The sequence below is a fragment of the Crotalus tigris genome, unplaced genomic scaffold, assembly GCF_016545835.1.
Source record: "Crotalus tigris isolate CLP2741 ecotype Arizona unplaced genomic scaffold, ASM1654583v1 scf7180000019068.10715455, whole genome shotgun sequence".
In the NCBI taxonomy this organism is placed as follows: Eukaryota; Metazoa; Chordata; class Lepidosauria; order Squamata; family Viperidae; genus Crotalus; species Crotalus tigris.
Genome location: NW_024097358.1, coordinates 2,653,125 through 2,668,722, shown reverse-complemented (window position 1 = coordinate 2,668,722; position 15,598 = coordinate 2,653,125). Strand labels below are relative to the sequence as shown.

Genomic DNA, 15,598 nt, shown 5'->3' with positions numbered 1-15,598 from the left:
CTGGTGTGCATGTGTTCATGTATGTATGAGATGTGGCCGTGATGCATTAGGTTGTCATGGTACCCTGCTAGGTAGCAGCTGTGGTGGCAAGGCATCCAACTGATGAGAGTGGTTGGCATGGCAACCTCAAGGGGCCTGTCTTTATTCTGCCCATACTTAAAGGTTGGAGTGGGGAAGGTCTTTCTTGGAGTGATTATCCAAGGACCACGTCTCTGGGTTTGTCTATTGCCCTGAAGCACATGATGAAGCCCATCTTCAGCCACTGAGGTGCCTTCTGGAGGAGAGGGCGGCTCCTTAGATGCCAGGAGCCCTCTTCCCTCCTAAGAAGCGGGTTGCCATGGCGCCAAATTCAACGAAGATGCGGTTGCCATGACAGCGATGCAGAAGGCGAGATGGAGGGAACCAACGCGCGTCGCGGCCTCCAGACGCCAGGGGACGCTGCCCGGTGCAGAAGAGACGGAAGCGTAATAAGCCGTAACGCGGACTGGTCACTCTATCATTCCCGTCCTTTACTCTATGGCATCTGTGCGAATTTCGGGCTTCGGAGTGGCGCGGCCGGTCGGCTGCAGCGGACTCGTTGGTGGGGTTAGACCCGCCTCCTCTGGCGGAAAGATGGCGGCGGCCAGCGCTGTCGACTGAACTGTGGAAGTTCGCCCCATGAGGAGCGAGTTGGAGCGGAAAGTATCGAGGTGGGGTTTTCTCTTGCCGCATCCTCCCGGGATACGCGTGGAAGCGCTGGCCCCGTTGTGTGGGGAGGGGGAATCACGCTTCTCCAGGCGTGGAGAAGCGTGTCTTTAAGAAGAGGGTGGACAGCCACTTGTCTGAAATGGTATAGGGTCTCCTGCTTGAGCAGGGGGCTGGACTAGAAGACCTCCAAGGTCCCTTCCAAGTCTGTTATTCTGCCAAGAGACTGGGCAGCCCCTTGTCTGATGTGGTATAGAGTCTCCTGCTTGAGCAGGGGGCTGGACTAGAAGACCTCCAAGGTCCCTTCCGGCTCTGTCCTGATTAAATTGATTGAAGATAGGGATGGATGGATGGATGGCTGTTGTGGGTGCTTCATCACTGGAGGCTTGAGCAGGGGGCTGGACTAGAAGACCTCCGAGGTCCCTTCCAAGTCTGTTATTCTGGCAAGAGACTGGGCAGCCCCTTGTCTGATGTGGTATAGGGTCTCCTGCTTGAGCAGGGGGCTGGACTAGAAGACCTCCAAGGTCCCTTTCAAGTCTGCTATTCTGCCAAGAGACTGGGCAGCCCCTTGTCTGATATGGTATAGAGTCTCCTGCTTGAGCAGGGGGCTGGACTAGAAGACCTCCAAGGTCCCTTCCAAGTCTGTTATTCTGCCAAGAGACTGGGCAGCCTCTTGTCTGATATGGTATGGGGTCTCCTGCTTGAGCAGGGGGCTGGACTAGAAGACTCTGAGGTCTCTTCCAGCTCTGTTCTGATTCTGGTTCTGGTTCGCTGTAGCCAAAGGGCTGCTCCTGCCTCTTTCACCTGTCCTTCAGGGAAAAGGGGCTTCAGCTGCCTCTTTTGGGCTCTTTCTTAAGACAACAAACTGGACAAATGTCGATTAAAGCCAATCCCCGAATGTCAGCATCTTGCGAGCCACAAATGTATTTCTTTCCTTATATATCAAACTTCTTAAACCACCCATCTCACTCATAGAAGTGCTCTGGGAGGTGTACAATTTAATTGATATAATAAAACATTTAAACCCAAAGAATTTAGGATTACTTTTTTTTAAAAAAAATGTAAAACAAAGTGATTGAAATGTCTTCCTAATCATTAAAATAACTGAAGGATGCCATGAACCCAAAGGACTTGTGGGAGTTGGCTTTTGTGGTCCTTAATTTCTCAGACCCAGTGGCCATGACATTTATATTTCTTCACCCTCATTTATATTTCTCTCAAGTGGGGGAATTCCCCTTAGTGGATTAGCTAGTTCTTTGTTAGTGGAACTGCCCACCTCTATAGGTGGCTACCTCTCTAAATTTCCTTCTTTCCACTTAGGTGGCATGAAGTCTGCAGAAAGGGGGAGTGCTGGCTGATTATTATTTTGTTTCTATCATTAAATTTGTCATTTGGATACGTTTGCCATCTTCAGTTACGTGCAAAAATAATATAGGCGGGATACAAATTAAATGAATACATTTATTTGCCACCTGTCTCGCACTTCGAGGTGACTATGAGCGGCTTACCAATGTGAAAAAAATGTATTAGGTGAGGAGTGAAGACCTTTGAATACAATGAATTCAAGAATGCCATTTATTTATCAAGCTTGTATCCTGCCTTGCTTCCAGGAGGTTAAAATGGCACAGACATTGCTTCCTCCTCCAGTTTTCCCTGCAACAATTACCCTGTGAGTAAAGTTGTGCTAAAAAAGAATAACTGGCCCAAAGTCACTCAGTGAGTTTCTGTGCTTGAGGGTGGACTTGGACCTCCATCTTTTTGCCTCATTAGCTTTACTTACCTACTTGCCTAAGAAATTCTCTTAGGCCAGATCAGCTCCGTATGGTCTACCCTGACTTAAAGCAGACTTTCAGACAAGGTTCAGAAATAGTCCAAATGTAAGATATGTATTCCACCACTGAGTTGTGACTGTTTCACATGTGCTTAAGAAAGAAAGGGGGAAAAGAAAAGAACAAGAAACAAACTAATAACATTCAGCTTAAAGTCAGCTGAGATGTACTGCATTCTGCCCCAAATTTAGAAATACTAGGTAGAATGGTTGGGCTTGGATTTAAACTTGTGTTCAGATTCGATTTCAGTCCTATCTACCTCACTTTGTTACAAAGGAAAAACAAATACAGGAAAAGCATCCTTAAAAGAAAGATGGAAATCAATGCTATTGCAGAGGCATTGCTACTATCTAAACCCACTCATTCTTGTATCAGATTAGATCATATTTCATAAGAGATTGAGTCAGTAGTTTGAACTGCTCTTTCTAATGGCCTTCTTGAATATATCATTGGTACTTCAAGTGGAATGGAATACTGGAATACTCCCCCCCAGTTCTCAGTTATTAGCTCTTCTGAGCAATTTATAATTTACATTAAATATTGCCTTGTTTCATTTGGGAAACAAATTCCTAAATTGTAAAGTATTTCCTTAATTGTTTAAGTGTGATATTTTAAGCTCAGTTCATGTGATAGTCATTCTGGAAAACAATACAAAGTATTGGAGAATCTTGTAGCAGCTTAAAAATAGCAATTTTTTTTGTATTTGTGTGTGTGCGTGGGGCAGAAACCAGACGCTAATTCATACTGCCATCACAGATTTGAATTGCTTTCCTTTTATAAGAACACTAATGTGTTTCATCTTAACTAATAATAATAATAATAATAATAATAATAGTAATAGTTCCTAAATAAGGTCGCTATTAGTCAATTGCAAAAGGCGGCCTTATTAGGAACTGCTTCCATCCTGCGACGATATCTGTAATACCATCAAACATCCACATCTGCCTATCCCAGGTCCTGGGTAAGGACTCGATAGGTAGACAAAATGCCAAATCCAGTCTGAACATCTGGCTGACTGTGCGATGATCCATAATAATAGTAATAGTAATAGTAATGGTGATAAAGTTGGAAGATACCTTGGAGGTCATCTAGTCCAAACCCCTGGTCAGGCAGGAAATCCTATACCATTTTGGACAAATGGCTGTCCAGTTTCTTCTTAAAAACCTCCAGTGTTGGAGCATTCACCACTTCTGGAGGCAGGTAGTTCCACTGGTTAATTGTTCTAACTGTCAGGAAGTTTCTCCTTAGTTCTAGGTTGCTTCTCTCCTTGATCAGTTTCCATCCATTGCTTCTTGTCCTGCCTTTAGGCACTTTGGAGAATAGCTTGACTCCCTCTTCTTTGTGGGATTTAAGACTAGATGTGGGTTTAAGACCGACGTCTCTTTTTCTTGAATGTCTCCCTTCTCTTCTACAGTTTTATCATCACCGCCTCCAAATGTTCCATTGCTGGACAACATGATTTGCCCCGTGTCTTCCTCAGAGCTCAGTATTCCTGGTATGTTCCCTGTTGGAAGAAATTAGGATGGAACATGACAACCCGACCATCAGACCTCGTCGGATCCAGAACCAGAACGTCATTTACCGTTTAGAACGTCGAAGGATCACCTCTGGCAAAATTGGGACACACTGGCACCAGGTCCGCATTTTTCACCAGAACATTTTCCCCAATTTTACCGTGGTCAACATTGAGAAGCCGCCCTGCTTCTTGCGAAAGTTTTCCCCCGATGGAAGGTACTTCATTGCTTTCTCCTCAGATCAGACGTCTTTGGAGATTTATGAATATCAGGGATGTCAAGCGGCAGAGGATCTCCTCCAGGGTTATGACGGAGAGATCTTGGCCAATGGCAACGATCAGAGGTCCATCAACCTCCGCGGGCGGCTCTTTGAGCGGTTCTTTGTCCTTCTTCATATCACCAACGTGGCCTCCAATGGGGAGCACTTGAACCGTGAATGTAGCTTGTTTACAGACGATTGTCGATACGTCATTGTTGGCTCTGCTGCCTACCTGCCCGAGGAGCCCCATCCGCCATTTTTCGAGGTTTACCGCAACAGTGAATCGGTGACGCCTAACCCCAGGTCTCCTTTGGAAGACTATTCTTTGCACATTATAGACCTTCACACTGGTCGGCTGTGTGACACCCGGACCTTCAAATGCGACAAAGTCATCTTATCCCACAACCAAGGCCTCTACCTATATAAGAATATCTTGGCTATTCTCTCCGTGCAGCAGCAAACGATTCACGTCTTTCAGGTAACCGCCGAAGGTACCTTCATTGATGTACGAACTATAGGGCGCTTTTGTTACGAGGATGACCTTCTCATGCTCTCGGCTGTCTACCCAGAGATCCAGCGGGATTCACAGACAGGGATGGCCAATCCCTACAAAGAGCCGTTCATCAATTCTCTGAAACACAGGCTGTTGGTCTATTTGTGGCGAAGGGCAGAACAAGACGGACGCGCCATGGCTAAGAGGAGGTTCTTTCAATATTTTGACCAGCTGAGACAGCTCCGCATGTGGAAGATGCAACTGTTGGATGAGAATCATCTTTTCATCAAATACACAAGTGAGGACGTAGTCACACTGCGAGTGACGGATCCTTCACAGGTAGGAATATAGTGATTTTATGGCGTGGGTTTTTTTTTTTTTTTTTTTTTTGGTCTGGTTGTACGTTGTACACGAGTCCATCTGATTGAGCGGTATGCGAAGATGGTAATAAATAAAATAATTTTCAAACTTAGTAGCCACTATTAGTCCTGTCTCCCACAGTTCTATCCAGTTTCCTTTCAAAACCATCGTTGCCTCATTGGATAGCAGAAACAAGTCTACAGTTTTTGTCTGTTGAACAAATAATTGTTTACAATTATTGTTTCTGGACCTCTCCACATTTATGAAGGACTACAAATTTTAAAGTAGGAGAGAAAGAAAAAGTCTTATCCACATTTTTGCATGTATATATTGTTTCTCTTCCTGCCAGAGAAACAATATATACTGTCTAAAAACCCTTCCAGTCTGTAATCTTTTTTTCCACAGGAAACTAATCTAGCCTGTTCATTGTTTTATTTTGCACCTTTTGTGCTTTGCCATTTCTCTTTAAATTAATGTGTTGATCAAAACTGTATGCATTGTTTAAACTAGGCTTTTGCGCATGCGAGCATGCTCTCACACACTATTGTAATAAAGTGTGTTTTATTTTCAGTTATGTTCCAACATAGATATATATTACTATAGTGATTGTTTTATTTTCATTATCTTCCACACGATTCCTAGCCCAGGTTTTGCCTTTCTATAGGGTTGACTTTTCCACTGAAGTACGATATTTACTATGGGTACAAAATCCTTTTCCTGATCAGTCCAGCTCAGATCTCATTGCTATAAATTTTGGTTGTCCAGAGTAAAAAACAATAACCCCGAGTCTAATATGGTTTGGATTCTTGAAACATGCATACAGGCATGCATCTCCCATAGAGCAAGAGATGTAATTTGCCAGGAGATCTTCTTACCATGCCTATAGGGACTAAGGCAAACAATGCTCCACCAAAGGACCAATACATTTTAGTCTTCTAAAGAAAGAAAACCTGATTGATAGGACTTCGTGAAGGCTTCATAAGATGATTGCAAGAATGCAGAAAGAACCTGACAATCAAATGGGGGACGGGGAGGAAATGAACGGTGCTGGATAGATTAACCCCAGTTTTAAAGAAACGATGGAGAAACATAACCTTAATTTTTCTTACAGTTTTATTAGCAGGTGTGTAACATTGACAACAATGTAAACTATAGCTTCTTTTAAAGAAGAAGAAAAAGATTCTCAAGAGGCAGCGTTCCAAAAACTTAAGTTACAAGTCTCTAGAGATGCAGAAATGTAATCAAGATTTTGGCTTCGTCTGCAACCTATTTTCCTAAGGAAAAAATTCTTTATCACTGCTTAGGTGACTCTGTAAAATCAAAACATACCTTTTCACCATTCTTAGATAAGAATGCCAGTAATTCAAAAGGAATAGTTAATGGCACTCATCCTTTTTATTCCAAACCAGCAGGCGATCCCAAACAGCGCAGTGTTTACAGGCGGCAGCAGAGCGCAGAATGCCATTTCAATGACTCATCTCGGCACGTTAGAAATATTAAGACAGCAGAAGAAAATTACTGCCCCCCCCAACCCCTTCCCAAACAAGTCCTACAACTCTCACCTTTCTGCATATACCGAAGGAATAATCAGCTGCCAGCTCACACCTGACTGGGGGGGAAAAAAATGAAAGGGAAAAAAAACAACCCATTTTCCAGCAGGAACTGAAATTAAATCTTCTTCGCTGCGAAGAAAAGCAAAATCAAGCTCTGTCCAGATGGAAAGAAACAAAGCCAGCCTTGGAGGAATTTCACCTGGCTTTGTAAAACGATTTGACAGTGGTTAATCGCCAAGTTAAATTTGCTCTCCTTTCAGACGATGGCAAACGCAAGGGATTAGTGACCTTGGCAGGGTGCTTCCTGGGCCCAGCCACAAAACAAACATCTCTTTTTGGTTGCTGGGGCAGGGGTTTTGGGAGTTGGTTCGTGCACCTGGTCGCTGCCTCTTCTACCCACCTGGCCTCCATTTCTGCTTCCTCCTTCCAGCCTTCCTTTTTTGTGGTGTACAATATGGTGACTACCGAAGTGATCGCTGTCTTTGAGAACACGTCCGATGAGCTGCTGGAACTCTTTGAGAACTTCTGTGACCTCTTCCGTAACGCCACTCTCCACAGCGAGGCCGTTCAGTTCCCTTGCTCGGCCTCAAGCAACAATTTTGCCAGGCAGATCCAGCGCCGGTGAGCCTCATGCTTTTCTGTTACCCCACCCCCCCTCGCCCCCCGCGAGGGGTTCTACAAAACCAGCAAAATGGAAGGGGCTGAAGCTAAACGTCAGGTTCAGCTTCCCCCAAATGAACTGGATCTGTCCTCATGTCTTCAGGTAAATGTATCTGAAGGGTGTCCCAGCCTTTGGGTAGCTGAGTCTTATTTATTATTTACTTTATTGGACAAGTGCTGGTCTGAAGTGGGATAGGATAATAGGGTAGGATAGGATAGAATAAGCAATAGGATATAGAATAGAATAGAATAGAATAGAATAGAATAGAATAGAATAGAATAGAATAGAATAGAATAGAGCTGGAAAAGACCTTGGAGGTCATCTAGTCCAGCCCCCTGTTCAGGCATGAAACCCTATACCATTTCAGACAAATGGTTGTTCAGTCTCTTCTTAAAAACTTGTTGGAGCATTCACAACTTCTGAAGGCAAGCCATTGCACTGGTTAATAGTTCTAGCTGTCAGGAAGTTTCTCCTTAGTTCCAGGTTGCTTCTCTCCTTGATCAGTTTCCACCCGTTGCTTCTCGTCCTGCCTTCAGGCACTTTGGAGAATAGCTTGACTCCCTCTTTGGGGCAGCCCTTGAGATACTGGAACACTGCTCTCATGTCCCCCCCTCGTCCTTCTCTTCATTAAACTAGACATACCCAATTCCAGCAGCCGTTCCTTATATGTTTTAGCCTCCAGTCCCCTAACATATTTCTCTCAAAGAGAAACCAAAGATTTGTCACAGTTAAACTTCAGTCCTTTTCTGAACTCACGATTCTTATTTGTCTGATTTCCTCCCCCCACAAAGCTAACTTATAGTACCAGGTGGGTGGAAGGGAGGAGATGTGTTTTGCATGTTGTTTCTTTCAGCTTTATAGCCCTCACCTTGTCTGCTTCAGTTTCAAGGACACCATTGTGAATGCAAAGTACGGGGGACACACAGAGGCTGTGCGACGGCTCTTGGGTCAGCTTCCAATCAGCGCACAATCATACAGTGGCAGCCCTTACCTTGACCTCTCTCTCTTCAGCTATGATGACAAATGGGTTTCGGTCATGGAACGTCCCAAAACATGTGGTGACCACCCAATCAGGTACGCACGATGCCTCGATTTCCATCGTTAACGTTAGAAAGAACAAGTCGTTGCACGTCGTTGGCTTCCCAGTTCGATAGGAGACAGGTAATCATAAGGTTTACGTCTCATTAATTGGGGAATTAATAGGGTGCTTGGCTTGATCCACCATAGGCTGCAGGTAGTCCTGAAATGACCACAGTGGAGCCCCAAATTTATGTTGCTAAGTGAGGAATTTGTCGGGTGAGTTTTGCCCCATTTTGCGACGGTTCTGGCCACACTTGTTAAATGAACCATGGCAGTCGTTAAGTTAGTCCCACGCTGGTTAAGTGAATCCGGCTTCCCCATTTTACTCGGCTTGTCAGAAAGTTGCAAAAGGGGAAATCCCGTGTGCCCGGGACACGTCAACCGTCGCAAATATGAGTCAGTGGCCAAAGTGTCTGAATTTTGATTCCTGTGACCGTGGGGATGCTGCAGCAGCCGTAAGTGTGAAAAACGATCGTGCAGAAGCCTTTTTTTTTCAATGCCCTCGTAACTTCAAACAGTCACTAAACAAACTGCTGTACGTCGAGGACTACCTGTATTCTTACGTTTAATTTAGTGTGGTTTTATTCAGCTCTTTGGTCAAAAAAAAAAAGGCTGCCAAATTTGTTTACCAATGGCCAAAGTGAGATGGGTCTTCTTGAGCTTCCAGATCCAAACATCCTCCCGTAGCGAAGGTTGGTGAGGAAGGAAAAGACAATAGATTCCAATGCCTTCCCTCCCTCCCACCCCACTCCCCCACCCCCGTTACAGTTGTCTGGTTGAAAGTGAAGCTGCGTAGCGAGTCAACCGTGACATTTGGCTTGACTGAAGAATTCTGGGAGTTGAAGTCCGCAAGTCTTAACGTTGCCAAGGTTGGAGACCCCTAGTCTAGAGCAGGGATGGCGAACCTTTTAGAGACCGAGTGCCCAAACTGCAACCCAAAAACCACTTATGCATTGTTGGGTGCCGGGTGGGTGTGGCCCATTGGGTGGGTGTGGCCCATTGGGTGGCCGTGGCTACAGTGGTAACGACAGACTGGGTGGGACTAAAAAGTTCAATCAAATCGATTCCAACTTTGCGAGATCTTTTTTTTCCCGCGAGAAGTTGAAATTGACTGATTGAACCTTTTTTCTTTTTTGCACACAGCGGTGGAGGCCTAAAGTGAAAATCTTTTATAAAACCCAGCTGAAGGTCTAGGACTGGGCTGACAGTGTGCGTGCCCACAGAGAGGGCTCTGAGTGCCTCCTTTGGCACCTGTGCCGTAGGTTCGCCACCACTGGTCTAGAGTCTTCCTCCCTTCCGATCTGCTTTCAACAGCTGCCGCTGTGGTTTTTCCTACCTGACGGAAGTTTATCCCCCCTCTTCTAGTTCAGAGGTCCCCAACTTTGGGGCACCAGGGACCGATTGCGTGGAGAGAGGTTTTTCCACGTACCGGAGGGTGCCTGGTTTTGTGTACTGCCTGCATCCTACGGATGGGGGCTTTGCTTGTTTGTGCGGACCGGTTGCTGGCATGCCGCAGCCCAATACCGGTTCACGGACCGGGGGTTGGGGACCCCTGTTCTAGTTCCCAGTTCTGTCGGTTCCTCATGAACTGCTCAAATGCCAATTCTCAACCCTTGTGGCACCCAACAAATGAGCTAATTGGATGGTCTCCTTTAGGCCTTTCTTTATTGACATGCTTGAGTTCCAGCACAGTTCTCCCATCCCCGAGGATGTTGGCCTTCTGCCTTTTTGCCACGCTTGGCTTAGTTTTGAGTTCTTCTTCCCTTTTTACGCCGGGCGCCAACTGCTAAAATAGCACCTCTCGTGCCGGGCTGGACGGAAGATGGCACACGCTCCCCACCCACCTTAAACCCACGGCCAGGAGATTTCTTAGCTGGGCCATTAGGATGAGCTGTTGACAGTTGAAGGGCCAAGACTTCAGTAGCCTGAAAAATGTCATGGGAAGCCTTTGGGGAGGAGGGTTTTAGAAGCCAAACAGTACGGCAGGTAAAGCGTTCCCATTTTTATAACAATTGGCCCCCCAGGGAGAAGTGCTCTCCATTACCATTCTTATTGGCAGGCGTCTTGCATTTCGGTATCTTTAATTTTTTTTTTTCTGCTGCCTGCAAGGCAGTGCAAATGGCCTCTTGATTGCAGAGCACTTTTCAAAAAAAAAAAAAAATAGATTTTAAAAAATTACGAGACAGAGCCCTATCTTGGGAGATTACAGGGCACTTTTCTTGAGTAGGGCAAATTGCCCTGAATTAGAATGGGAGGCAGAAAAACTCATGGAACGAAGTTTGCTCCCCTTCCCTTTTTGTGTGTGTGTGTTTGTTTTTGTCCCCCCACCCCATTCTCCTACCAGCTTCACTTCCTGGAGAGAAAGGATCCATTTAGAAAGCCAGGCTAGCCAGCTTGTTGCTCCTTCCCCCCCCCCTTTTTTTGTCTCTGAATTTGTCAGGCCAGCCGGAGGCTTTTAGGAGCAGAATATAAATAATGACTGTTTAGAAAGAATGTGCATGGATGAATGCAGCAGGCCACATTATGAAACCTGGAGGGTATATACTTATCGTGAGAGCACCCTCTTTCCCACCCTGTCTGCCTGCAGCTGAATAGTGTGTATATTTTGAGGGAAGGGGAGGTGTGGAACCTGCGCATTAAGGGCTTGAGCAGAGAGGAGGATGCTGTGAAAATACTCACCTGCAAAAAAAAAAAGAGAGAAGCAACCACGGGTCAGCCTGTCTCTCTTATCTCCGCTTTATGAAGCTGTATTTTTTTTAAAACCCAATTCCTCGTGGCGTCCTTCTCGTGCTGAGCTCTCCTGCAAGGGTCTAGCTGAATATTTGCTGTCGGAAGCCAAGGTTTGACAGCTTCCAAGCGCAGACTCGATTTGTATAGGACTGAGCTGGAGAGTGGACAGTTCCTTTGGCCTTGAGGTTCTCTCTGCTTCACTTGACTTTATTTTTTCCCTTAGTCCAACATCGCTCACAGTCCTCTTATCGGGGGAGGGAATTTTAAATACGCTGCCTGGAGCTGCTAGAGGAAAGGCAGAATCTGAGGAACAATTGATAGTAATGTACTTAAATTCCATCCCCAGCTCGTCTGCTAAAAAGGCAAACTTTTTCTTTTTTAATTGCAACTTTTTAAATAGAGGTGTTTGAATGGTCTTGTCCCCTTCCCTGTTTTATGTCTTTACCTTGGTCAAAATAGCATGGTGTCTTTCTTTGCTTACTGAATTACACGAGGTTGATGTTTATTTAGTTCCATGTGCCTAAAGACTGGCCATCCAGCATCTTCTCTCTTTCTCTCTCTCTCTCTTTTCTTTCTTTCTTTCTCTCTCTCTCTCTCCCTCCCTCTTTTCTTTCTCTCTCTCCCTCTTTCCCTCCCTCCCTCTCTCCATCCCTCCCTCCTTCCCTCTTTCTCCCTCACTCTTTCTCTCTCCCTCTCTCCCTCCCTCTATCTCTTTCCCTCCCTCTCTCCATCCCTCCTTCCCTCTTTCTCCCTCACTCTTTCTCCTTCCCTCTCTCCCTCCCTCTCTTTCTTTCCCTCCCCCTCTCTTTTCTTTCCCTCCCTCCCTCCATCTCTCTCCCCCACTCTCCCTCCCTCCCACCCTCCCTTTCTCTCTCTTCCTCCCTCCCTCTCTTTTCTTTCCTTCCCTCCCTCTCTCTCTCCCGCCTTCCCTCCCTTCTCTCTCTCTCTCTCTCTCTCTCTCTCTCTCTCTCTCTCTCTCTCTTTCTCTCTCTCTCTCTTTCTTTTCCCATTCACAGATTTTATGCCCGAGATTCTGGTCTGCTGAAGTTTGAAATCCAAGCGGGACTTCTGGGTCGACCCATCAACCATACTGTCCGGCGCCTAGTGGCATTTACCTTCCACCCTTTTGAACCCTTTGCTATCTCTGTGCAGCGGACTAACGCAGAATACGTTGTCAACTTCCACATGAGGCATAGCTGCACGTAGTTTTGCTCCGCTGTGGACACTGAATAGAGACATTTTATTTTTTTTCATGGATACCCCAAAGCCAAAGTCAGGCTGAAGGAAACCAAAACACTAAGCCTCTTTGGAGGGATGGTGTTTCAGCCCTGTGATGTTTGAATCTCACGGGAACGATGGTGCTGATGAATCCATAGCCGTCTCAGAGTTCTTTTTTCTCAGGTGTTAGTCATTCTATCATTCAGCACAAACCAAACAGATTATTTTTTAAAGTTCTCTGCTCTGATACTTGACTTGTTACTACGTCTGTTCCTCCTCCTGCCTTTTAGTGGGGTGGGGTGGGGTGGGAGCTTCAGCTGAATAACCAACAGGAAACCCATTGGTAGCAAAGCATTTATTATTTTCCCCTCTCTTGTAATAGAGCAGTGATGGCGAACCTTGTAGAGACCAAGTGCCCAAACTGCAACCCAAAACCCACTTATGCATCGTTGAGTGCTGGGTGGGTGTGGCCCATTGGCTGGGCATGGCCAATTGGGTGGGCGTGGCTGCAGTGGTAACGGCAGACTGGGTGGGACTAAAAAGTTCAATCAGTCAATTCCAACTTTGCAAGATCTTTTTTTTCCTGCAAGTTGAAATTGACTGATTGAATCTTTTTTTTTTTTTTTTTGCACATGGCGCCGGAGGCCTAAAGTGAAAAGGTTTTATAAAACCCAGCTGAAGGCCTAGGACTGGGTGACGGCACGCGTGCCCACAGAGAGGGCTCTTCTCTGCCTTTAATCGACTCGCAGCCAGGTTGAAGGATGGGCCCGTTTTAGGTACGTATCTTAACATTCCTCTTTACTTAAATTCGGTGCCAGTGCTACTCTCTCTCTAGGCCAGGGGTAGGCAACCTTGGACTTCAACTCCCAGAATTCAACTCCCAGTATTCTTCAGCCAGCATGGGGGAACTATGGCCCCTTCATGACTCATGGACTTCAACTCCCAGAATTCCTGAGCCAGCGTGGCTCAGCTTGGAAACCTCTCCCTTTCCCTTCAGCATGGCTGGCTCAGGAATTCTGGGAGTTGAAGTCCACGAGACACAAAAGAGCCAAGGTTGCCTACCCCTGGTCTAGGCAGTTCTCAGCAGGAGACAAGAATTTCAAAAATTACACCCGTGAGGACATTTTCAGATGCTCGAAATTATAGGCTTTTGTCTTTGACCCAGAAGTTCGGGAAAATAAAAATAACACGAAGGTAGAGGTTAGTTCTTTGAGTGCCTTTTCTTTCTCTTGCTGCGTTTCAAAGGAAACAGTTGAATGGACAAAGGTGGATGGACATGACATGCAAGGAGGACTTTGATAGCTTTTGGCTCTTACAAGCACTTGAAAAGTTCCCGTGAAATCTTCTGAAGCAGGTCGACTCCAACATTTCTTCACCAATGTTAAGCTCCCAGTTTTAAAATTGCCTTGTGAGTTGAGTCACCTGGTAAGGCAAGTCAAAACAGATGTCTGGTTGGATGCCCATGGACATCACATGCTAAGCTTCTCCACAGATAGTTGTAAAGATACAAAGATTTCCTTTGACTTCAGCGTAATTCCCAAGGACTACCCAAATATGTTTACATTACTTTCTTAGCAACAGTATGATTCATTCTTCTAGGATTTTTTTCTCCCCCCCTTCAGCTTCAAGTTCTGAGAACAGCTTTGAAATTTCCTGGGGATCTCTTAATTTAAGCCCTAATTAGTTATTGGCTTTTTTTTCCCCGCTATCACTTGGGGTTGGCAAGGTGCTACCTCCCGAGGTTTAACGTTGGGTTAAATAAGACATAATTGCCTTTATCTAATTCCACACAAAAGGCAGCAGCTTAAAAAAAAAAGAAAGAAGAAGAAGCGCTAAAAGGAAATCAATATAAATGCATTTGGGTTTGCAAATTGGACGAGATTGTAGTGTGCTGAAGAGTGGCCGAATCCCAGTCAGCTGTAGAACAACCTATAAGTCACTGTTTTACAAAAGATAAAGATTTGAGTTCACGTGAGATGTACATTGGAAATTAAATGAGACAAATGACAGCTTCGATCACCATTGGTTGACTCCGTGTTATTTATTATTTTGTTTTTACTGTTGGTTGGAGCTGAAAAGACTAAAGCAGTGAGGTGGAATGCTATCTTTCTAAGAAGCCCAAACAACTGCTTTTGGAAAAGGCATGAGGTGAACAAAACCCGCTGTTCAAAACTGGAGCTTATGGTCCCCTAAAGAGATAGATGTTCTGGGAGATTTCTCTTTAAAATGTGCTTGAATTGGTTTTGATTTTTAAGTGGTATTATTAAGAGGGAGTTGCTTATATCTCCTCTCCACACGCTGGCTTGCTGATCAAAACCAGCCTCCAAATATTTCCAGCTTCACATGTTTGTCATAAAAAACTCAGGGGAGGGTGTCTCTTGAGGTCTGCTCTTTTTTCTTTTCTTTTTTTAAGAAGGAACTTCATTCATTTTGTAGGCACAATGAATTGATACAGGGTTGAACCGTGGGGTCCTTGGTGCTCTCTGAGCTTGTTGGTTTTCTTGCCCATTACCCAACTTGGTAACATCATCCGTGCACTGATTAGGTTACCAATAAAGGAGAATATTTGTAGCTCAGGGTTGAAATGAGGGGTGGCCACCGAGGATGCTACTTAGTCTGGGTAATGAAACGTCTGGAAGAAAACAAGCAAGCTCAGAGAGCAACCAGGACCTCACAATCCTCCCTTTCCTCTTCCTCCTCCTCCATTCTTCAAGTCCCACTCCTGTCTAGCACTGATGATGTTACCTAGTTGGGTGAGGAAACGTCTGCAAGAAAACAAGCAAGCTCAGAGAGCACCAAGGACCCCATAGTTATTCTTTTCCTCTATCTCCCCCCTCCTCCTTCTCCTTCTCCTTCTCCTCCTCCCAACAAACCCCACTCCCGTCTAGCACTGGTGATGTTACCTAGTTGGGTAAGGAAACATCTGCAAGAAAACAAGCAAGCTCAGAGAGCACCAAGGACCCCTCGCTGATTATGCTACCTAATTTGCTAATGAAACATCTGCAAGAACACCACCAAGCTAAGAGCACCAAGGATCTTTCGATGTAGTGAATTTTGGATTTGTTCTATTGCTGTCGCACTATAATCCAAGGAAGGGGACGTGGATGAAGAATTCTGAAGGCAGCCCTTAGTGCATGCTGACCTGGTGATTTAAACAGCAGCGTAAATGCAAAGTACAGATAGCCCTCATCTTAACAACCATAATTGTATTCCAACC

At 45.3% G+C, this 15,598-nt stretch overlaps 1 protein-coding gene across 6 annotated transcripts in view; it reads left to right on the top strand.

Annotated features, from left to right (window-relative positions):
• Positions 1 to 550: 550 nt before the first annotated feature.
• The window catches only part of DET1 (DET1 partner of COP1 E3 ubiquitin ligase), a 29,232-nt gene continuing 14,184 nt past the window's right edge, over positions 551 to 15,598 (top strand). For 4 of the 6 annotated variants that reach the window (XR_005558605.1, XR_005558607.1, XR_005558606.1 and 1 more), the window contains exons 1-4: positions 551 to 689; positions 3,928 to 5,118; positions 7,123 to 7,313; positions 8,236 to 8,427. Coding sequence is in view for 3 of the 6 variants with exons in the window: in XM_039358916.1 (XP_039214850.1) it covers positions 4,036 to 5,118; positions 7,123 to 7,313; positions 8,236 to 8,427 (1,466 nt within the window). In the remaining 3 variants the exon portion in view is untranslated. Of the gene's footprint in view, positions 690 to 3,927; positions 5,119 to 7,122; positions 7,314 to 8,235; positions 8,428 to 12,179; positions 12,660 to 13,626; positions 14,404 to 15,598 lie in introns of those variants that run through there. The other 2 variants (XM_039358915.1, XM_039358914.1) reach the window with 2 other exon arrangements.